The 23,243-nt window shown below is 32.7% G+C and overlaps 2 protein-coding genes across 3 annotated transcripts in view; one reads left to right on the top strand and one right to left on the bottom strand.

Annotated features, from left to right (window-relative positions):
- Positions 1-231: 231 nt before the first annotated feature.
- LOC148313329 (26S proteasome non-ATPase regulatory subunit 9-like) lies at positions 232-8,546 on the bottom strand. The gene is made up of 5 exons (XM_088264113.1): positions 8,346-8,546; positions 7,815-7,914; positions 4,996-5,069; positions 1,749-1,937; positions 232-899 (listed from the first exon to the last, which is right to left on the bottom strand). The coding sequence occupies exons 1-5, from the start codon at positions 8,454-8,456 to the stop codon at positions 666-668; spliced, it is 708 nt and encodes a 235-aa protein (XP_088120239.1). The 5' UTR covers positions 8,457-8,546; the 3' UTR covers positions 232-665.
- Positions 8,547-9,746: 1,200 nt separating this feature from the next.
- Positions 9,747-23,243, top strand: part of LOC148313327 (anillin-like) — a 75,133-nt gene continuing 61,636 nt past the window's right edge. For both annotated transcript variants that reach the window (XM_088264099.1, XM_088264090.1), the window contains exons 1-5: positions 9,747-9,908; positions 10,046-10,454; positions 12,572-12,688; positions 13,782-14,017; positions 16,508-16,948. In XM_088264099.1, the coding sequence (XP_088120225.1) occupies positions 9,882-9,908; positions 10,046-10,454; positions 12,572-12,688; positions 13,782-14,017; positions 16,508-16,948 (1,230 nt within the window). In that variant the 5' untranslated portion in view covers positions 9,747-9,881. The remainder of the gene's footprint in view (positions 9,909-10,045; positions 10,455-12,571; positions 12,689-13,781; positions 14,018-16,507; positions 16,949-23,243) is intronic.

Below are 23,243 nucleotides of genomic sequence, written 5' to 3'. Positions count from 1 at the left end.
GTGAGAATAAATATTAGTGATTTTACACTCTAATATTTACTTAATATTACTCTGGGGTGGTCCCTGAAGCGCAGGAGTGATCACCTTGCCTTCATATAATTAACGATCCAGATAACATTGCGTCAATACGATGCAGTGCCCTATGCACCATTGGGTGCGGATAAGGGTTGGAAGAAGAAGGGGAAGTTGCACATACGTATTTAGACTGAATATGTATCTAATTCACACCATGTTATGTAACTTTTTATATTTTACATAAAGAATGAATAGATACTCATAGATAGATCATATCGTAGTCGTACAGGAGAAAGTGACCAACTACCAAAACGTAGAATGTTCAGAAGGGCCATTTAAGTCACTATTGCTTGGCAAGAAAATAAACACTAATGCAGTTAGTAATTTTTAACTAGTCAATATATTATGCTTGTAAGTTTAAAATCCTTCAGGATTTTTTCAGGGCAATATTAAGCTAATAAGATATCAAATAGTCAATGATCACGTTTTTGTAAAACAGTGCACTTGGTCACTTTCTCCTGTATGACTATGATATGCAGATAAAGTACATAAAACCAATATTCAGACAGCAAAATTGACCCAGAAACTTAAAAAGAAGAGATTTTGTTGTGTACTTTTAAAAAATAGTATAAATTAAGTGATGTTTATATTTATACAGTAGGTGGACTGACAGGTATTATATTACATCCGAGATACCCCCTGCCCGACCAGGTGTGAGGAATAAGAGGGATCTGAAGGATCTGCTGGTCCGGTCCTCGTAACACCTTCACATTGATTCTCTTATCGATGGAGTGCTGAACAATTTCGGAGATCTGAGTCAGCGCACTGAAGTTGGAGGCGTTCACGGAACCAAACTCCAATATCTCATCCTCCACCTTGATGCCCTGAAATCAATTAGACAAAAATGTTAACACATTGGTAGCGGTGAAGATTGTTAATTATTTTATTTTTACAACATTTTGAGTGTGTCCAAATGCTTTTTTGACAAAAAATAATATGAAAATAACTCCTGTAATTGTATATAACCAGATTTTGTGAACAAGTATTTGGACACACTCAAAATGCTGTAAATAAATTATCTTGTCAAATTATAAGCTCAAATAATAAAAATACAAATGATATTTTCTGGCATTTCTCATGTCGCTCACCCCTTTCAAGAACGTCATAAATCAAAAATTGACAATTTTCAGTAATGCATGTTTCCGGAATGCCCAGAAAATCTCCCAGCAAAAGCGGCATATTTTAAACTTAATAGTGTTGTTTTTGCATTTTGAAGAAAAGGTATTGTTTAATTATTTCTTTAAATATACTAAATATTTTTCAAATTGAGAAAAAACCTTCAGTTTTACCTAGAAAGATCTGTTGCACAGTAAAAAGTTCAATAACTGACTTCATATTTATTTTTAATACATTGTATTATATTTTTAAACTTTAAAAACGTTTTCCTGAAAAATCAAGTTTTTTGATTTATGACGTTCTTGAAAGGAGTGAGCGATGTGTGAAGTTTGTTAAAAAAAAATGTAATTTGATACGGGGATATTAGGATCATTCACTACATTTTGAGTGTTCCCAAATATGGTACTTGCTCGCAAATCATATTTTCTCCACAAAGCAGTTATTTCTTACATTAACTCACATGTACAGTGTCACGAGATTAATGATATATGAAGGAGTTCCAAAAATTTGAGCAGTTTAGTTGTCAATCATGAGTAGAATGGTGAATAAGTACTTACTGCATCTTCAGCCGGTGAGCCGGGGCTGACAAAGTTTATCTTGGCAATGACTCTCGGGGCCGTGAACTGGAGAGTGGCGATAGAGGAAATAACCGACTCTTCAGTCCCATGGCCATTGGTGGCCGCTGGCAACCGTCTCTCGCTGCCTCCCGGCTGGCTGTCATCACTTGAGGATGTGTCCATGGCAACCTGCAATAGAAAATAAGATTAAATACTGATTGGGAATACATGAGTAAACTCACATCCCAAGTAAACTAAAATTGTCTTTGCACTGTTCCGTGTCTGTCTGCTGTACTGGTCGGGGTTGTGTGCGTCTGTGTACCGGCCAATGTCGAGTTGGAATCGGATCTAGCTGACTAATTGAACTAAACACTAATCCCTTTTACTGCCTTTACTGGGGTACTTATAGAAAATTTGGTGATGGACTTACAATCTTGTATTTATTTAGATTGGCAGTGACAGGTATATTGAAAGCTTTTAAATGTAAATTCACAGTAAAATCCGGATACAATTTTATATTGTTTCACATTTTCAATAAATTTCGCAACTTAGTTACAAAAAAAAATTGCTTGGCAAAAGCAGATCTGTCAGGAAGCCTAGATGCTTCTGTATCAGATCTGGGCATGCGGTGGGACAGCTTTCAATAAAAGCCGAAGCTAAGTAACTGCACTGCTAACTTAGAATCAATGAAATGTATAAACTCATGCCTCTAGCGAGATAGCGAGTGTTTTTGCCTAGAATTTTCACTCATGAATTACATGAAATTATAGTTACTTTAAACATAAAGAGTAAATCCACTCACGAGTAGGCATAGGCTATAAAACTTAAAAAGCCTAAGTAGGGTCATAATAAGCGGTGTTGCATGAACCGTAGCTAGATTTTAGAGTCACTTGGACGTTAGGTAATAAAAAAAATGTAACTGCAGACCTTAATGATAAGAAGGCTTTAGTTGATTTAACTCACAGCAAATAGAAACTACATAATTGATTGATACAATTTTTTTTCTTTACCTGAGATTTACCATATAATGTCAGTAACAACTACATATATTCAATTTAAATTTCCCTTGACAAATACCAATACGTATTGCTTTACACCTATAGTGACATGTATTTTGATGGATTTTATATCATTTTCAAACACCATATGGTGTTTGAAAATGATGTGGAATGCATTGAAATATGTGTCACTATGGATTTTAAGAAATAGTGGTATTCAAGTGAAATTAAAATTAAAAATGGAAAAGATATTACCACAAAGTGACTGCCGAATTAATTAATGAAACAACACATATTCAATGAGCTTTGATATAGAGGTGAGTAAGATCAGATCATCCAGAAGATCAGTATCATCAAAGTGGTTGGTCAAAAAGGAATAAGCTTAATACTTCAACAATCGCTCAACCGATGAAGTAACAATCGGCCATTTTTATTTATTTATCGATTTCTTTTTTCTTTTCGAAATACATATTTAAATATACAAAATAGTTGGTAAATATTGAAAATATAACATTTCTACCTCTCTAATAAAGTAGATACTTGTGTTCAGAGAGGGAGTTCGTTTTACATTCTTTTTTATAAACAACGCAAATTATAACAAAGTAAATTAAATTAATAAAAAAAATATTCCTCGGTACGGAGTTTAGGTTGGGGTGAGTCTATATGATTTTAAAATTTAGTATTAAAGGTTTGAAAATTTTTTATAGATTTTAAGTTTTCCGGAAGTTTATTAAAGTGTTTTTTACCCACGTATGCATACATTATACCTTTATTGTATCATTATTTTACGCTGCCATAATTTATAAATGTATTGAAAAACCTTACCATTATGCAGAAGGATCAAAGACCGTTGCATAGATACAGGTCTCAAGAATTAATGCAAAATGGATATTTAATACTGGGAAGAATGATGAATGTTACACAAGCGTATAAAGTGGTCGCTTAAGCCAGCCAAATGCCAGGTCGTAAACCTTGGAATTTTCAGACATCCATCTTCTTTTATAAAAAGGGAAGAATGACACATGTTTCATATCAAGTTGAGACACCTTTAAAATTAAAATAATGGCTTTGCACTCAAATTTGATACCAGTGTTTATATGAAGCTTCAAATGACATTTTACTACCTTCACAAATATCAGTTGACAAATGATATGTGTGACCCTGTATCACAAGGTATTTATTTTGACCAGTGAGTCACTGAAATTGTCAGTTGAAATAACCATGAGAAATTCATGAATTCCCGAGAATCACTAACCTATTTATTTATTGATTTGGCGTTTAATTTGTAGAACTCCATTTTAATTTATGTAATAAATTGTTAAATCAAACACTGATTTTTTGAGTCTACTAACTTGTATTTTATTGTTAAAAAAACACATAAAAATTACTATTGTGACAATTGTTTCGCCTAGTTGTGGCATTTTTAAATGAATGTGAATATTAAATAGACTGACTTAAATAGCTATACAATTCTAGGTACTTAAGTAATAGTTTTAACATGTGCCATAATAATTTATGGGAGACAACAATAGTTAATGGGGTGTGTAGGTACGTACAATTATATTTATTTTCTAGAAAAGGAAGAATCTAATTGAAAATGCCATAACTAGGCGAAACGATTGTCACAATATAAATTTTTATGTGTTTTTTAACAATAAAATACAACTTAGTAGACTCAAAAAATCTGTGTTTGATTACTACATAAATCATGACAATTAATACATAAATCATTAACCTGTTAACCGGAGAGTTCACTTTTTAATTACGCAACATACAACGGGCGCAAACTCTTTCACTAGGATGTGTCAGTACGTCACGCCCGGTGAACGTAAGTTCATATATTTTATTCATACTTAAAACATATGAAAAGACTATGAAATATATATTTTTTCTTTTACTTATATATAAATCACAAAAGAATATACAAAATTACAAACAAATTCATTCAAACCCTTATCCGCACCCCAATGGTGCATAGGGCACTGCATCATATAAACACAGTGTTATCTTGATCGTGAACACACGAAGGAAAGGTGGTCAGCCCTCCTCTTCAGGTACAAGTCCAGGGTAATATTGAATAAATATTAGAGTGAAAAAATCATTTTTAATATATTTATTAGACCCCCCTCTGAGAATCGAATCCGGGACCTCCAGAATGGTAACCTTTTATAAAGAAGGAGCAACAAAACTGTAATAATTGAAAAAGAAAAAACTTAAATATAAATGTAAATTTCTATAAAATATATAACCTGTCCATTGGCATGTAAGGTATGAAGTCCCTTCTCTATCTGCTTCATGAGTGCTTTGTGGTCATTCTGGAGACCTGAAATGTTAATCTATATTAATAAAAAATTAAAAATCACAACATTTTGAGTGTGTCCAAATCCTTGTTAGATAAGAAGGGTCTCTGCTAAATAAAAAGATTACTCAACTCGACCATATTGCTCAATCCTTTCAAGAACGTTAGAAATCGAAAAACTTGATTTTTCAGGAGAACATTTTTAAAGTTAAAAAATATAACACAATATATTAAAAATAAATATCAAGCCACTTATTGAACTTTTTACTGTGCAACAGATCTTTTTAGGTAAAAGCTGAAGGTTTTTTCTCCATTTTAAAAATATATAGCATATTTTAAAAAAAATAATTAAACAATACTTTTTCTTCAAAATGCAAAGACAACACTTTCTGCCCTGTAGCAGGTAAATATGAAGTTAAAAATATGCCTCTTGTGCTGGGATAAAGTATATTTTCTGGGCATTCCGAAAATATGCACAACTGAAAATTGACGATTTTTTATTTATGACGTTCTTGAAATGAGTGAGCGATATATGCTGTCGCGAACTCACATATGAAAGAGTGTGTCAATTATATGAACACTTAACCAGTTAGTTTACAGTTTAGCCCGGGTGTGACTCGGGTAAGGAGTTTGCGTTGTAATGATGAGCCCAAATGCTGCTCCACCGCACGCACACTGGGAGCATTGAATTTTTTTAGCTATTTTTACCCGGGTCAACCCTTTTGAATTCAATAAAATTATTTGAGACAGCTCAGTTTCACTCAAATCACGTTTTTTTGGAATTTTAATATAAAATAATGAAAGCTTAAACGAAAAGTACAAAAAAATTGCACTTCTTCACTGATTGAAATAACTGGAGAGCAATGTTTTTATTTTATTTATTTTATTTGGGAATTGTACAGCTTTACATTTCGTAAAAGCATATAATAAAAAATAGTTACATTCATAAAAAAAAAATAAAGGCAACTACACAATTCCACATTTATATTAAAATAATAATGATCAAAAACATCACTAGATAAAAAATAAAATAAGAAAGAGTGGGAGTGTGTGTGTGTGAGGAAAGGAGTAAAAGGGTAAGGGTACCTGGCATGCAATAAGTAGTAGGTATAATCCATCAAAATACGATACAATCCGAAAATATTGCAAGAATTCCAAGAGTCGCAGTATCTAAAGACATAAACCAATTCTGTAGGGGGTGCCTAATACATTTGGCCAAGGCTGTATTTGTTTTTATTGACCAACCCGAGTGGTGTTAGGGCAGTCTTGTTTCAACTTGGTGACGATTTCTCGCACCAGCAAATTTTCTCGCCAAAATTCGACTATTAAGTAGCTAAGCCAGCCTATGATTAAAGAAAACACTTCGTTTTTTACCACTTGAGTTTTATTATAGACTACATGTTTCAGAAGTTAAACTTCCATCATTCAGGTCTGTATAATAACTAAAATATAAAATATAAAATTGTTCTATAAATAAGAAGAGGGGAAAGTAAGGGGAAGGGGTTAGTCAAGGGACGGAGTTTGAAAACAAAGGAAAAATGGAAATAAATGCATTCGTTTGATAATGCCCTAACAAGGCGAAACAATTGTCACAGTATAATTTTTTATGTGTTTTTTGTTAATAAAATACAAAATACAACTTAGTAGACTCAAAAAATCTGTGTTTGATTTAAAATTAATACATAAATTAAAACCAATATTTTTGCTTGTTATGTTGTATAGCCTCCCACCAGTCTGATGATGTCGGTAACGACGAAACCCGGTCGCTGGTCAAATAAAAATAAAGTGGAAAAGCTAAAAATATTGGTTTTAATCTAATAATATATTAAAAATGCAATTCCATCACAAAGTGTCAGTGGATAATATAAATCTATTAAATTAAATTAAATAAAAACAAAACACTATTGTCCTACTTGAGTCAAGTAAATTAAGTGTTTTGATTTTGAGTTCTTCATCTATGTTGAGATGTTAATATAAAAATGTAAATGTTAGTTTGTTCAGAATCTCACATTCACCTATATTCACATCGATTACTTTGAAATTTTAACACATATAGTATTCAGACAGGAAAAAACTTTTGTTTGACCCCCGCAGACAGCGCCATCTGTTGATTGTAACAGAGGCACGCACAATACTAAACATTGTTCATAGTGAACAGAGTACTTCTTGACAGCTGCTGGCACGTAAAATTTTCAATGTTTTTGATTGCATTTTGTTTTACAGATTTTTAACATGTTTTTTACCTCACAAGCATTATGAGATAAATAAAGCATATAAAAAGTGTGCCATTTGTATTTTATTCATTTTTCCAATAATCCAGTAAGCCACAGCAACACGTCACTGGGTACAGTTAGTTTTAACTAACTAACTAACTAACCATCACGCCGCTTCTCCGCAGGGGTAGGCAGAGAGAATCAAACGCCACACCACTCTGTCTTTGCAAAAAATATTCGCCTCTTCTACATTCATGCATCTCCTCATACATACCCGACGATTATTACGACTCCTGACCCGGCGCTTTCAAGTATTTGACATACCTGATTGTGCCAAGTTTTCCTCGGTCTTCCTCTGCTCCTTTTTCCAACTTCATTCGCCTCATAAATTTGTTTAACCGTTCTTTCTTCACTCATACGTTCCACATGTCCAAAACAACTCAACACACCTTTCTTAATTTTATCAATAATGCTTATCTCAGCTAGTTTTAAATAAATATATTCCTATTCTTGCCTTATAATTAAAATTTGAACAACGTATACAATGAAAACTTACATATTATCCTGTGCCTGGCGTGACGAACTTGATAAACATCTATATCGTTCCGTGGAAAGCCGTCTCCATCAACTAATGTATCCTCCATACCGACTTGATTCTAAAACAATTTATAAAATTATGAAAAATAAATCGAAATGTTGGTACATATATGAAAGGCAATGAATTTCATGCAAATTTAAAAAAAATATATCACTGGCAGATTTTTTAGTTCATGAATTTTGATCACTCAATTGTTTTCGCCTTCTAACGGCAATTTCAGGAGTTTTTCTTTGGCAATCTGTGCTACAAAGGGTGATTTGCATTTTCAAAATGCACAGCATAAAAAGTTGCAAATGTACATGCCTACATACACTTATAAATTAACGTGTTGCAGTAAGTTTATTTGAAGTTTTATTGGCAAATTTAGTTTCAGACGCCAGTGCATGAAACCTATAAGTATACACCTTCATACGGTTAACGTATGTAGGAAACTTTATTTCATCAAACTATATCATAATGCAGTAAATAAACAAAAAAGAATAAATATACCCTTTCCAATACAAATCCTAGTTCAGATATTTCTGTTTCAATCTTCTTTTTCTCATCCATTAGCTTCAAAACTTGATCTCTCATATTGCCGTCCATGTTTGCTACCACCATAACTAGTAAATTCTGTGAATAAACGATAATAATTCAAGTTCTTGGAAGAATTATGAAAAATAGCGATTCAAAACAACACTTCTTCACGACTTTTTGACAGTCATTTTCTAGATTGCTAGTCAAAAAATATTTTTCTAGTGCTGCCATTTATTATATTTACACAAAAATGACAGCACTACCTACCTACATATCTAGATACATACAAAAGCTAAAACTCAAGAGTACAGAAATAACACCACCTATTTTCATGGTTCTAGAAGCACGAAAGAGCTGTTTCACCTCATCACAGCTATCAATCGTGGTCCGTAGTAAATATTTCGATTCAACTTCATTAAACAATAAAAGTCTACATGTTCGTTAATAAAAAAGGCAATTAATAATATTGAATATTCCCAATTCGGAACGTGTACCATGGCCGACAACTCTAGCGAGATATACTTTGCAAATATCGTCCCTCGCATATTAAACATACCATCTCAGTATTCAAATTACAATCATTATATTTCAATGGTGTAACTGAATCGACGGGTTTCAAAGTAATTGTTATAGCAACCGATAAAAAATACTTTCAATGCTGGTATCCGAGTTCATTTCTAAATATCCATACTTCGATCATCGTCGAACGGAGTGGTTGTTTCAAACGCGTGGCGAGTTTCGATCGTTTGTATTATATTGTGTTGTGTTTTGTTTTGTATTTTATTAACTCCAAAATCTAAGACACATTTTTAGGCATTTTTGTTTTAAATTATTATATTCTGCCATTTATTGATCAACCATTTAAAAAAAAACTAAGATAATGATTTAGTGACAAATTTGAAACTGATTTTTTTTCAACGTCAAACGGCAATAATAAAATATCATACTTTTATATAACAACAAACAATTTAACAGTGTCTCATAAAAAAAGAGTTCAAAATATTTGTTTCATTAAAAAAGACGAACGTAAATCACGCAAATAAAAATTTTGGAAACAAAAGATTACTTTTGTTTTCAAAATATTATTTTTGTACCCACGTCCAAGTGACTCTGAAATCAAAATATAATTTATGCAACACCGCTTATGATGTTAACGCTTTGCTTCCAACGTTATAACTTTTTTAGCCTTTTCTTAAGTGTGTGTTTACTCATTATGATCAAAGTTACTATAATTTCATGTGATTAATTTATATTTTTGAAAATGAAATCTCACTACATTCATGACGAAATAGGTACTTCGAGAAACATTATGTTACTGGCAACACCGTAAACGTTTCATTCAAACTTCAAACGAGTAAACGAGAATTTCAAATAATTTCAGTTTGTTTCGGTCGTGTGTTTTGTTCGCGCGTCGCGGTTTTAAAAATATTTTTTTGACGTCTTATCTTTTGTAGTTGTGAAGTTTGGTGATTTATTATTAGTCGTTACGCACGTATATTTATATTCGCGATGGATAACATAGATCCATTCACTCAGGTAGAGAGAAATCTTTGTTTTCGAAATTTAAAAATTCCATTCGTCATGTTGACATTTACATTCCAACGGTTTTGACATTTGGCTTGGTGTTATTTTATAAGTTTTCTTTGTTATATTAATATGTTTTTATTTTTCAGCGCATGCTAGAACGGGCGAGATTACGAAAAGAGAAGTTGGAGTCCAAGCTGCCGCCCTCGGAAAAACCCGCCCAGCGGGATAGAAAGCCGCTGTCAGAAAGCAACCATTCGGACTCGGTATCTCGTGTTCTGTCGCCGGCAAAGAAGAATGTCGGCGAAGCGGAGTCGCCGGTGAAGTCGTCAGTTTTGGGGAGAAAGCTGACGATAAATACGCCAACGAAGACAACGACAACATTAAAGGAAGACTCGGACTCTGGCGTTGCTGTGGAAATTAATATCGTCCACCAAAACAACGTGCAAGTCGATGTACAGGTCGAGGAGAGACAAGTGACGCTGTCTCAGTATCTGAAGGAAAAAGAAAATGCCAAAATGAGTGACAAATCTACCAAAAATGGAGGCAGTAGTGGGGGTACGTTTAGAAGCAATGTTTTGACATTTCACTTGTTTTTATTTTATTTGGCTTTAAGGCAATATTCGCAAACACAGAATTCATTCTACCGGAGAGGTCACATGTCTGTTCACGCACGATTTTTAAAAAATAATGTATATCGGATTTTTTGTTTGTTTTTTAGAATATATAAAGATAAAATATTTTTATATATATTTTTTAATATCTTACCTCTCAATAACGCTTTTCTATTTCAAACCATATTATTTCGAAGAAAAACCTGTTTTTAAATGCAAAAACGGTGTTTTAAGAAAAAAAAACAATTATGTTAAATGCTACCATTATGTGAAATGATTTAGAGAAAATTAAGTTGTGACTTAACGAATACTGGACCTTAACGACTAATTATTAACATAACAATTTTTTTTCTTACACATCCGTGTTATGTCAGTCCATATGCAGTCCAGCTGAAGACAACAGCTTCTTAGCTGTAATTAAAAAAAACCCTCTTTAGATCCTCATATGTTGAACAGCCCATGTCGTCGTACAAGTCACAAAGATATTGGTGGTGTGGACATCCTCTGGTGTTTGTCCCCCGATCGTTCCCTCTATTATCAGGTGCAGGAAACCCTCCTGTCTCAACACGTGACCGATCCATTTGGCGCATCTCTTCAAGATATAATTAAAATATAACTTTGTTTTAAAATCACTATCAATATTTTATTATAACTTGGTTATAATGTCTATCAAGACTGATTAATACTAAAACACTATCTACTTAAAAATTTTAAAAATATTTTGGCCACTAGGCAAAATAGTTTGGGTAGATCTCAAGTGGCTTTATTTTTGTGTTGATTAGCAGTTACAGTCGAAAGGGATCAGGGATGTTGACTGACTTAAATTAGATTACTTGGAAATATAAGAAATTAAAAAAGCAATTAATAATAATTCACAAGTAATAAATACACAAGTAACGATTTTTATAAAAGTCCGTTATTAAACTTGTTTCCAATCACTCATCATCCCTGATCCCTTTTGGCTGTATATGCTAATCAACACAAAAAATAAAGCCACTTGAGATCTACCCAAGCTCTTTTGCCTAGCGGCTAACATATTTAGAATTTTGTCAAGTACTACTACTACTACTACAACCATCACATCGTTTCACCGCAGGGGTAGGCAGAAAGGAATGAACGCCACACTCTTCTGTCCTGACATACACTCCTCGCCTCCTTTACATCCATACATCTAGTCATACATGCCCTCCGATTACGTAGACTTTTGACACAACCAGATTTTAGGTTCTAATTGATGTTCGTTCTGTTTTCCCGCTCACATTCGCCACATATATTTTCTTAGTCATTCTCTCGCTATCCATTCGCTCCACATGTCCATATCACCTTAAAGAACTCATCCTAATTTTTTCAATTATTCCTTGTTCAGCCTTACATTCCTTTCTTATATCTTCATTTTTAATGCTCTCATACAAGTAGATATTGTTTTTTTTTATATTTAAATTGTCATATCGCTCACTCCTTTCAAGAACGTCATAAATAAAAAATTGTCAATTTTCAATTGTGCATGTTTTCGGAATGCCCAGAAAATGTACTATATCTCAGCAAAAGAAGCATATTTTTAACTTAATATTTACCCGCTACAGGGCAGAAAGTGTTGTTTTTGCATTTTGAAGAAAAGATATTGTTGAATTATTTTTTAAATACTAAATATTTTTCAAATGGAAAAAAAAACATTCAGGTTTTACCTAAAAAGATCTGTTGCACAGTAAAAAGTTCAATAAGTGGCTTGATATTTATTTTTAATACATTTTATTATATTTTTAAACTTTAAAAACGTTCTCCTGAAAAATCAAGTTTTTTGATTTATGACATTCTCGAAAGGAGTGAGCGATATATATTCCATTTTCGTACTATATCAAGTTGCGAAAGAGTGGTCTGGAATCTAAAATTTTTAACTCAAGAGTCTGCGATGCTAACCATGTGATCACAACATGATTCACTGAATCATTAACGCTTGTATTTGAAACTTTACCTAGTAATTATATCAATTTTATAATTATAAGGAGTGAGCGATATTTTACTGTTACGATTTTTCAATGTTTGTACATTTTCATATTCTAGGTTCTGTAGCCAGTTACTACTCTGCACACAGTCAAGTGTCTTCAGAGTCTGACCGTAAGGCGGACATCAGTGACGAGGGGAAGAGTAAGCTAAAGAGGCTCGGAAAACTTTATTCTGGTAATTATTTTTTCTGCCGCATTTAATTTAAGTTCATTATAGCATGCATTTTGTCTGCCTCCGTGGTTGTTATGGTAAGTGTGTTTAGATACCGTGCTGGAGGTCCCGGGTTTGATTCCCATTTATCTCAAATAAATATAAGTGATTTTTTCACTCTGATATTTATTCAATATTACCCTGGACTGGTACCCGAAGCGGAGGGCTAATAAACTTTCTTTCATGTTTTAATGATGAAGATAACACTGCATTTATATTATGCAGTGCCCTATGCACCATTGGGGTGCGGATAAGGGTTTGAAGAAGAAGAAGACTATGATCTGTACTGCACTATTGCCGCATGGAATACTGTATTGGTCTTTGCATCATAATTATGTAGATCTTGTTAAAAACAATACTGTTGAATTTGAGGTTTCATGATGTAAGTGTATGTTCTGGTCATTACATGATCCATCAAAGACAAAAATGAGACCTGTGAATACATTCCCAAATTGCCAGGCAATATTATTTATGCATTCCTACCTTATCACAACTGTTGCCTCAAGTTTTGACTGTTATTTCAGGCTCCAATTTCTTAATATCAGCACTTCTTATCTCAAGAAAACATAAATGGTTACAGCTTGTCCTAAAACCCTTTGCCGAATGTGAATATTCTCATGTTCAATGCAGAATTCTCCACTGAGAAATGTTCACAAACAATTTTTGGCATTTTATCACATTGTTAGTTAGAAACACTTAAAAGTGTCTTTTACATACTGTTGGTAGAGAGAGGGAGACGCCCAAAAGTATTCTATTTGCTTACTTTTGGTGGTGCATGAGAGACGCCAAAAAACATTGTACTGTATGTCAATGTATGTCAAATTGTATGTCAAATTGTATGTCAAACAATTTGACATACATTGTATGTCAAACATTCAACATACATACATTGTATGTCAAACATTCGTTTGAAAATGCCATAACTAGGCGAAAAAATTGACACAATATTCATTTTTTTATGTGGTTTTTTAATAAAATACAACTTAGTAGACACAAAAAATCTGTTTTTGATTTAAAAATTAATACACAAAGTACTATAAATTTTTCTTCCTTGCAGACGATGGAACACTCTCGTCTCCCATCAACAGTCGCACCGAGTTGAAGTTTGCTTCAGAGGTCTCTCAGCCGACCCCGTCCAAGGGCGCACTGGCTTTCGTGGCGTCCTCGGAGACCAGCAGCAGCGAGGCAGAGGAACCTCGGAGAAACTTGAGGAATCGTCACGCCACCAGCAGATTTGCAGCGCTGGCCAATCACATCAACAACTTTGAAGACGACATGAGGCATATTGATTTTGTAAGCAGTAAATCTTGAATTTGTTTAGTTAAAAATAAGTAATTTTATTATTAATCTTAAATTTATTTTTAAAAAAAACCTATTTACGCAATAGACACGTTCCACACTAAAAATAAAAACTGAAATAATAAAAAAAAGGATGGTGGATAGGTCTCTTCTAAAAAAATCCATGATTACAATTCATTGTTGCTTATTATATCTATTTTTTTTTTAAATACTTTAAAATAATCAAAGATAACAAAAATTATTTACATCACTTTCCACATATCGCTCACTCCTTTCAACATCATATATAAAAAAAACTAGATTTTTTCAGGAGATCATTTTTAAAGTTTAAAAATATAATAAAATGTATTAAAAATAAATATCAAGCCACTTATTGAACTTTTTACTGTGCAACAGATCTTTTTATGTAAAAACTTAATGTTTTTTCTCCATTTGAAAAATATTTAGTATATTTAAAAAAAAAAATTGAACAATACCTTTTCTCCAAAATGCAAAAACAACACTTTCTGCCCTGTAGTGGGTAAATATTAAGTTAAGAATATGTCGCTTTTGCTGGGATATAGTACATTTTCTGGGCATTCCGCAAACATGCACTAAACATTGACGATTTTTGATATATGGTGTTGTTGAAAGGAGTGAGCTATATATTTCTCTATGCATAATACATACTGTACGATACTATCGAACTGTCTCACTCATCTCTCATGCTAGCAAAATATTGCTACACATATTAAAAGCAAGGCTAAAACACTACCTCGACTGGCAAATTTCAATTGAGCAAGCTGGATTCGTCAAAGGCAAGGGTACACGTGAGCAAATCTTGAACATAAGACAAATAATCGAGAAAAGTCGGGAGTTCAAGGTTCCGGTCGTACTTTGCTTTATTGATTATACAAAGGCTTTTGACTGCGTGAATTGGAATTGCCTGTGGAAGGTTTTGGAAGCAATGGGTGTACCGAGACAGTTGATAGTTCTTATTCACAACTTATACGTACAAAATTTGGCATCGGTAAGAGTTGATAATTTCCTCTCAGAGTCATTTCAAGTACAAAAAGGCGTGAGACAAGGGTGTATACTGTCTCCTGATCTCTTCAATATATATGGAGAATATATAATGAGGAAAGTACTAGACGGGTGGGAAGGTGGCGTATCAGTAGGGGGCAAAAAGATCTCCAATATAAGGTTTGCAGACGACACAACGCTAATAGCCAACAATGAGGACGAAATGGCTGAACTCCTCCATAGAGTCGAAATAGAAAGCCAGCATTTAGGACTTCAAATAAACAAAAGTAAAACCAAGGTTCTTGTCATCGACCGATTCGGCACCCTGATAAGGAACAATTCTTTAAGGGATTATGAAGAAGTCGACGACTTTATCTATTTAGGTGCACTCATTTCTAAAGACGGAGGCTGTGAAGCAGAAATCCGGAGAAGAATTGGAATGGCAAAATCAGCAATGTCTAGTCTGGCGAAGATATGGAAAAATCGGTCCATACTGAGGAGAACGAAAACCCGTCTAGTGAAATCTCTTGTATTCTCCATTGCGCTGTATGGAGTGGAAACATGGACACTGAGGAAAAAGGAAAGACATATGCTGGATGTGTTTGAAATGTGGTGCTGGAGGAGGATGCTGCGCATTCCTTGGACTGCAAGACGCACAAACGTCTCCATTCTCCGCGAACTGTCAGTGACAGAAAGACTCTCCACGACTTGCAGGAAAAGGATTCTGTCCTACTTTGGGCATATCGCCAGAAAGAACGAGAAGAGTCTTGAAAAACTGGTAGTAACAGGTACAGTTGAAGGCAAGCGGGCAAGAGGACGGTCTCCAACAAGATGGACAGACCAAATAAAGGAATTAACCGGATCCTCGTTAAACGCTGCCATCAAGTTGGCCCAGGACCGGGAAGAATGGAGAGGACTTGTGCACCAAGTGCCTGACATTCCAGAAGACCACGACGCTCAGCATTGAGCAAGAAGATGAAGAAGAAGAATACATACTGAAGTACATTCGAGGAATGTAGGAAATTCCAAATTACTGTTAGACGTTGTTAGATGAATGTATGATTTTATTTCAGTGTTATTTTCAAATTCTGTAAAAAAGTGCGTAAAAAGGGAGTTAAATGTATTATGGGTCGAAATTAATTTTGGTATTTATGTATTTAATTTTGTAACAAACTATTGAATTCATTTAGACTTGAAATGTTTTTTTTTTTCTTGTATTGTTTTGTGATTAGTGCATGTGAGGAGAATGGAACCATCCAGATTCCCCCACATTGCACTGTACGGCCAACCCCATGGTAGAAGACTCACAGGCAGACCACCAAAGAGATGGATCGATAGCTGGGAATCGACATCGCAGGAGGCTAATCCCTCTTAAAAACAGGCCGCAAGGCCTACACCAAGAAGAAGAAGATTTTTTTGTGACTCATTTATTATTATGTAAATAATATATTTTAATTAATATCATTTTCCTTTTACCCACAGAGCTCCAAAAATTCCAAAGACAAGAAGACAACCTCCGTTCCATCATCAGTGTCATCGAGGGTTTCTTCAACGACAGCCTCAGTCAAAAGCCAGAGTCCCAAGTCTGCTCCGATAGTCAAAAATCAGAGTCCGAAATCAACACTTCAGTTGAGGTCTCAGAGTCCCAAAACTGCGTCTCCCGTCTCCCAGGTAGAGTCCAAGAAAAGGGAGAGTCCCAGAGTCACAAGGCTTTCCAGCGGTGGTTCTAAAACCCCCACCAGATCACCGAAGAATCTCTCACCGAGGACTTCGGTTATAAACAGTAACACGTACAAGAAAAATGAGACTTCCGATTTTAAGAAGACTTTTCAAGCGCAAGTTGTGGGTAGCAGTCCAAAGAAGATTGCAGCAAGGCCGGCCAACACTCCCTCCAAATGGGACAAGACTATATTGGCAGACCTGGTAAGTGATCATTTTGATACAGCCCAGATGAGAAATATCTCTACATAATGCAAATTAAAAACAAAAAAATCATAACTGACAGATGACTAGGCTTTGCGTTTAGATTTATATATGAACGATGATCCAGAAGAGTATTTAATTTAGTTATGAAACTGAAATTACTTGATTAGCTAGCCAGGTCTTGAAAATTTGAAGATATCATTTTATTGTTGTTGTTGTTACACCTTATAGGCTGTTTACCTGATGTATTTTCCTTGTATAAGTTTGTTGTGGAATGTGTGTTTTATATTACAACGTAAGACATCCACAGATAGGTAGAGTGCTTTAACTGCTAATCAGTTACTGCAGTAATTTAAAGGTGCCAATTTTTGGTAGTTTATAATTGCCATCTTAGAAAAGGGAATCATATTTTTTTTTCTTTGGATAACTGACAATTATCTATTTTGGACTTTTCTAAAATAGAATCGTAGAAATATTAAACCTTAAAATTTTAAAATACAGATGTTTGTATTTTTTTAATGGATTATAGTTATTGTTTTTCATGACTCTTTTCTACACCTAATGGTGCATAGGATACTTCATCCAATGGACACGGTGTTGTCTTGATTATTAATCACATGAGGGCAAGGTGATTAATGCCGCACTACAGGCATCAGTCTTTTTTAGAAATATTTTCATATCTTTTATGTATAGTTTGATCCACCTGGGAATCGAACCCAGGGTAGCCAAACGTGCTAACGGCTACTCTATGGAGGCAGATTGGTCATAATTTTTTTTTGTTTTAGTTGGTATTTCTTCTCCGGGCACTTGCATGCTATTTTCATTTGTTTTATTTCACAGATTATTGAATGTAATGTCTTTCAGGAATTATTATTGTTTTTTTTTATTTGTTTTCTCAAGTGTTTATTTATTAAATCAATTGTTCATTTTAGTGAATACGGATTTTTTTCTTCTTTTATCTTTTTGATATTTCAAGGGCATTAATAATATTTTTTATTATGGTCTTAAATATCAAAAAGATTTTCGTGATTCATTTTCATGTTTTAGGATTGAGAATAAAAATTCAAAAATGTTTATTCAAGTGTTTATTATTTATTTTTATTAAACTTTTTTTTTATTTAATAAAAGTTCATACTTATTTATTTTATAAATGTATAATTTTATAATAAAATTTAGTAGTTGCTTTTGCTTTCTGATTTAACTAACCAACTATATATGTATGCAGTTTTTAATTTATATTCTATGCAATACTAGAATTATGTTTTAAACATATTTATTTACATTATTCATTTACTATGTAGGTACTAACCTAATCTAACCTCACATTTTATTTATATAAATAAAAAAATTAATGACCACATTGTGACAATCCACGGAAATAGATCTAAGCACTCCTTTCTATGCTATCAAATTTTATGATAATTATTTTTAGTTTTAATACTTCGAGATACAGACCAATGGATGTGGCTTTAACCACACTAGATGGTCTTTAAAAATGAAAATTTTAAGAAAAAAAAAAAAAACAACTACACAATTTGGACGTAATACATGATTCATTAAAATCAATGGAATAAATCTTTTATGCTTTTTATTTATTCATTATAATATATTTAAAGAACTTGAAAGATAAACGACTTCCTTCTATTTTAATTTGGTTTTGTTTCGTTGTCGTGTATTGTCAATTTTTCTCGTTACATTATTTATTTTTTCTATTATATTCTGTAAAATAAAAAGATAGTAAGAATAATAATTTACCGCGCGGTTTTTTGTATTCTAAATTTAAACCGCGCGAAAGTAGACTATGCATAGTTTTTCATACAAATTACATCAGAAACGTTTGAAAATTCTGTTTGCAGTGAAAACGCCATTTTTTACGAAACGTTCACGCTATTGTGAAACCTTTTTTTCAACGAGACTGTGAAAATTGCATTCGTCAAGTACCCGGTCGAAGACTCGCTTGAATAATTTGCCTTTTCATAGTCATAAACCGTTCCCCATTCGGTTACCAGCTGTTGCTGCGAGCGCTCGACTTTTAGCGCCAGTTTGAATTTGAATTCGAAATTGCGTTCGGTTTCGTCACTTTTTCTATGGTTCTTTTTTCAAACGTGTAAAAGTGAAAAATAATCGTATTTTTGAAAGTCAAAAAGCCCGCCTTTTTCAGTACATGTAAAAAAGTAAAATTTTATTAGAAATTTATTCGAAAGCATCATTCTTAAATATTTTTTTTTTGTGTTTATAAATATTTATAAAACCACTGTTAATTATTTTTGTAAACATTCGTTACGAGTCTGTATTAAAAGTGCGTCCAAAATGCGACAAACAAAAGAGGAAGACCTCATTATTTTGGATATCAGTGCATCATTTGACAATGAAGTATGTCTTTCTGTTTCTTGCAATTATTTCACAGGAATTACACCTTTAAGCCCTTGGATTTACTGCGAACATAAGAGTTATGTTGAATTATCGAATTAATCGAATTTTACCCCGTTCATATTAATATTACGAGTATGTGTAAACGATTTATTTTTATTATTAATTTTTTTTATGTCAACTTGATATTAATATTATACGTATCTAATATCTATATTATATTTGATCTCTCAATGTCATATTTTGCGTGTTATTAAAATCACATAGTTAATTTTCTACTGCATATTTACTTAAAGGTGATCACATGATCTGATAATCATGATTTTTTTTCTCGAAAACTTCACTGATTTTGTCGAACGGTGCTAACACTATAAAATTGTATTTTTCGTCTTTGTTATATGAATTAGTACACTCGATTCATATTGAATAAATATTACGGTGAAAAAAATGACTTATATATATTTGACCCCCTCCCCCTGGGAATCGAACCCGGGACATCCAGTACGGGAGCCTAGTGTGCTGACCAGTACACTACGGAGGCGGATTTTAAAATGTACAATACGCAAAAACCTATTACCTGTTGTTATTGCACGTGGTATTTACAAATACGTTATAAAATGCTTCACGCATATCATTATGCATTATAGCATACAATAATGTTATCACGATAATAATTAATTAATACATAACAAAACGGTATTACGTATTGCGTTTCTATTCTTCGAAGGCATTCCTCGTCTTATGGACCTTGAGGTTATTCGTTTCCTTACGATAATGACTACAATATAATTTTAACCGTCTCCTACGTTAAGACCCAATATACGATAAATCGCAACTCAATTTTCTTTAAAACCTGGTAACATTTTAAGTAATTTAATTTTTTGCTTATAATACCATTTTTGTGTTGGAAAATATGAGGGCTTAAGGGGTAACTCGCGATCTGTATGCGTATAGTTGCGCTAGAAGCCTGTCGTGTCTCTACGCACGATTAAAAAAATGGAATTTGACTTTTTTGAATATATGTCTACTGAACAAATATTTTTTATAATTTTTTAAACTCATTACCATTTTATATCTATTATCTTTTCAAAGTCACTCATTTATTTCGAAGAAAAATTTATGTTTTCAATACAAAATCGGCGTTTTAAGCCAACAATTCTATTACGTTAAATGCTACCTGAGTTTAGTGAAAATTAAGTTGCGACTTAACGAATGCTGGGCCTTCAGAGTTCACGTAATAATGAAAAAAATATGGTTACATTAGGACGCGAACATTGTTTTTTCGAGGAATTGTCATTTTGCCGTCGTAATTTTTACGCTAGTTTTCAAAAATAATAATAACATTAGGACGCAAACATTATTTTTTTTCCAGGAATTGTAATTTTTACGATTGTTTTCAAAAATAATAATTACATTAGGACGCGAATATATTTTTTTTCCAGGAATCGTAATTTTGCTGTCGTAATTTTTACGATACTTTAGTGTTCTAGCGTTAAATTTGAAGCATTATCGAAAGATCATAAATGTGTTATTCTATTTTTTTTTTTTTACTATCTCTACCGGATCACGAACTGCTGCGAAGAATTTATTTTTATAAATGACATTTGATATTGTATTTGAGACGCGTCGAAAGATAGTCAATGTTTTGGTATTTATTTTAATATCTACATATCAAAGCATCCGACAGCCATATTGACAGGCGCGATGTTTGTTTTATCAAATTACTAATTATAATATTGTCTAGACAGGATGTCGGATGATTCAATAGGTTGTTTTTTTTTTTAAATACTTTTTTGTGTGGTCCCATCTCTCTTTGATGTTACTGAATGCAGTATTTTCGATTGAGAATTCACGATGTTGTTTTTCTTACACTTTTTAAAAGATAAATGTAGTTTTTTTTATGATTTTTATGATTTATTTATTAAAGCCTAAAATACGATAAATCGCAACTTTATTTTCTTTATATCCAGGTAACATTTGACGTACCTACTTAATTGATTTTTTGCTTGAAATACTGTTTTTGTATTAAAAAAATAAGTTTTTCTTCGAAATAAATATATGGTTTTGAAAAGAAAAGAGCTGTTGGAAGGTAAGGAGTTTAAAAATATTATGAAAATAATTTTTCAATTTGTATTTTAAAACAAAAAGTCGAATACCAATATATATTATACAAAAAAATGAGCGCTAAAAGACAAAAGCGAAAAGATCGCGTTCTGAATTTGAGCGTTCGAGATTTCAGCCTTAAGGCTAAGTATTCGTTAAGTCGATAAGAGTTATTGAAATGTGAAAAGTTAAAATATATTTTTTTTCAATACATATTCTAAAAAAACCCCTCTGTGAATCGAGCCCGGGATCTCCAGCTCGGTAGCCGAATGCAGTAACCATTACACTATACAGACGCATTTTCTATTTCGTGGTTAAGGACGATGGCATTTTCAATTTTTTTCTCATTAAATTTTATTACATATTTTGATGACTGATTAGTTTTTTTTATTGTTACGTTTTATGCTGTAATGGCTCATATAATATGCAGTTGGTCGCGTACATGATACAATGTATAGCCGAGATGGATATTCAAGACCACCGGGTATTAAATATTATCAATATTAAAAAAAAACAATGTAGCGATTCAATTCTGAATTACATATCGCTCACTCTTTTCAAGAACGTCATAAATCTAAATACTTGATTTTTCAGAAGAACGATTTTAAAGTTTAAAAATATAACACAATGTATTCAAAATAAATATCAAGCCACTTATTGAACTTTTTACTGTGCAACAGATCTTTTTAGGTAAAACCTGAAGGTTTTTTCTCCATTTGAAAAATATTTAATTTATTTATAAAAATAATTAAACAATACATTTTCTTCAAAATGCAAAAACAACATTTTCTGCCCTGTAAGCGGGTAAATATTAAGTTAAAATATGATTCTTTTGCTGGGATATAGTACATTTTCTGGGCATTCCGAAAACATGCACAACTGAAAATTGACGATTTTTGATTTATGACGTTCTTGAAAGAAGTGAGCGATATGTTAAATCGCGTTACGCTCATAGAAACAACACGCTCGCTTTGATAAAGTAATTATAGGAGCATAAGCAAATTTTAATTTAAGGCCCAGTATTCGTTAAGTCGCAACTTAATTTTCTCTAAATTCAGTAACATTTTAACGTCATTGTTTTTTTTTCTTAAAAAGCCGTTTTTGCATTAAAAAAGTAAGTTTTTCTTCGAAATAATTACATGCTTTTGAAAAGATAACAGTTATTGAAAGATTAAGAGTTTGTTTTTTTTTTTATATAAATTCTTAAAAACAATTTTTCTCTATATTCTAAATGAATGTAGAAAAGGCGAATAATATTTGCAAAGACAGAGTGGTATGGGATTCTTTTCTCTCTGCCTACCCCTGCGGGATGCGGCGTTATGGTAAGTTGGTTATTAAAAAAATAAACACTTGAATATACCACTTAATGAGTTTTATTTATATATACGACTAGTTTCGAAAACTTACAGATGTCTGTAATTAATATTAACATTTAATGGTTAAATTTTTACCAGAAGATGAAAACATCTGTAAGTTTTCGAAACTAGTCGTATAAGTATATAAATAAAACTTGTTAAGTGGTACATTCAATTGTTAATTTTTTTCTTAAATAATCAACATGTCATTCCACAAAGTTAATGCCGAATCAATAAATAATATGCTAGTTCGGAAAAATATTGCTTAGCAATAAGCCCGCCAATGTACATTTATTATGAAGAAGAAATGTAGAATAAATTGCAGCTCTTGTATGAGAATATTCAAGTCATAAATAACACAGTGGTTTAAGGAAAAAAAATATATTGTATTTTAGATTTTTTCTCCGCCTACGGCATTAACCCATTGCGACCACGCATTTTGCTTGGGATAACTGTCTCCTCACCAA

This window comes from Brachycentrus maculatus, unplaced genomic scaffold (genome assembly GCF_059751285.1).
Source record: "Brachycentrus maculatus isolate JH-2025_06_01 unplaced genomic scaffold, ASM5975128v1 h1tg000015l, whole genome shotgun sequence".
NCBI classification, from domain to species: domain Eukaryota; kingdom Metazoa; phylum Arthropoda; class Insecta; order Trichoptera; family Brachycentridae; genus Brachycentrus; species Brachycentrus maculatus.
The sequence above is the reverse complement of the archived record's forward strand: the minus strand, read 5'-3'. Positions and strand labels throughout refer to the sequence as shown.

What these genes read in the sequence shown, in the direction of transcription:
- LOC148313329 (XM_088264113.1), bottom strand. Translation starts at nt 8,456, where the DNA reads ATGGTGGTAGCAAACATGGACGGCAATATGAGAGATCAAGTTTTGAAG. An exon ending in CGCCAGGCACAGGATAATAT is followed by an intron (nt 5,070 to 7,814) that starts GTAAGTTTTCAT and finishes TTAACATTTCAG; the next exon opens with GTCTCCAGAATGACCACAAA. An exon ending in GCTCACCGGCTGAAGATGCA is followed by an intron (nt 900 to 1,748) that starts GTAAGTACTTAT and finishes AATTGATTTCAG; the next exon opens with GGCATCAAGGTGGAGGATGA.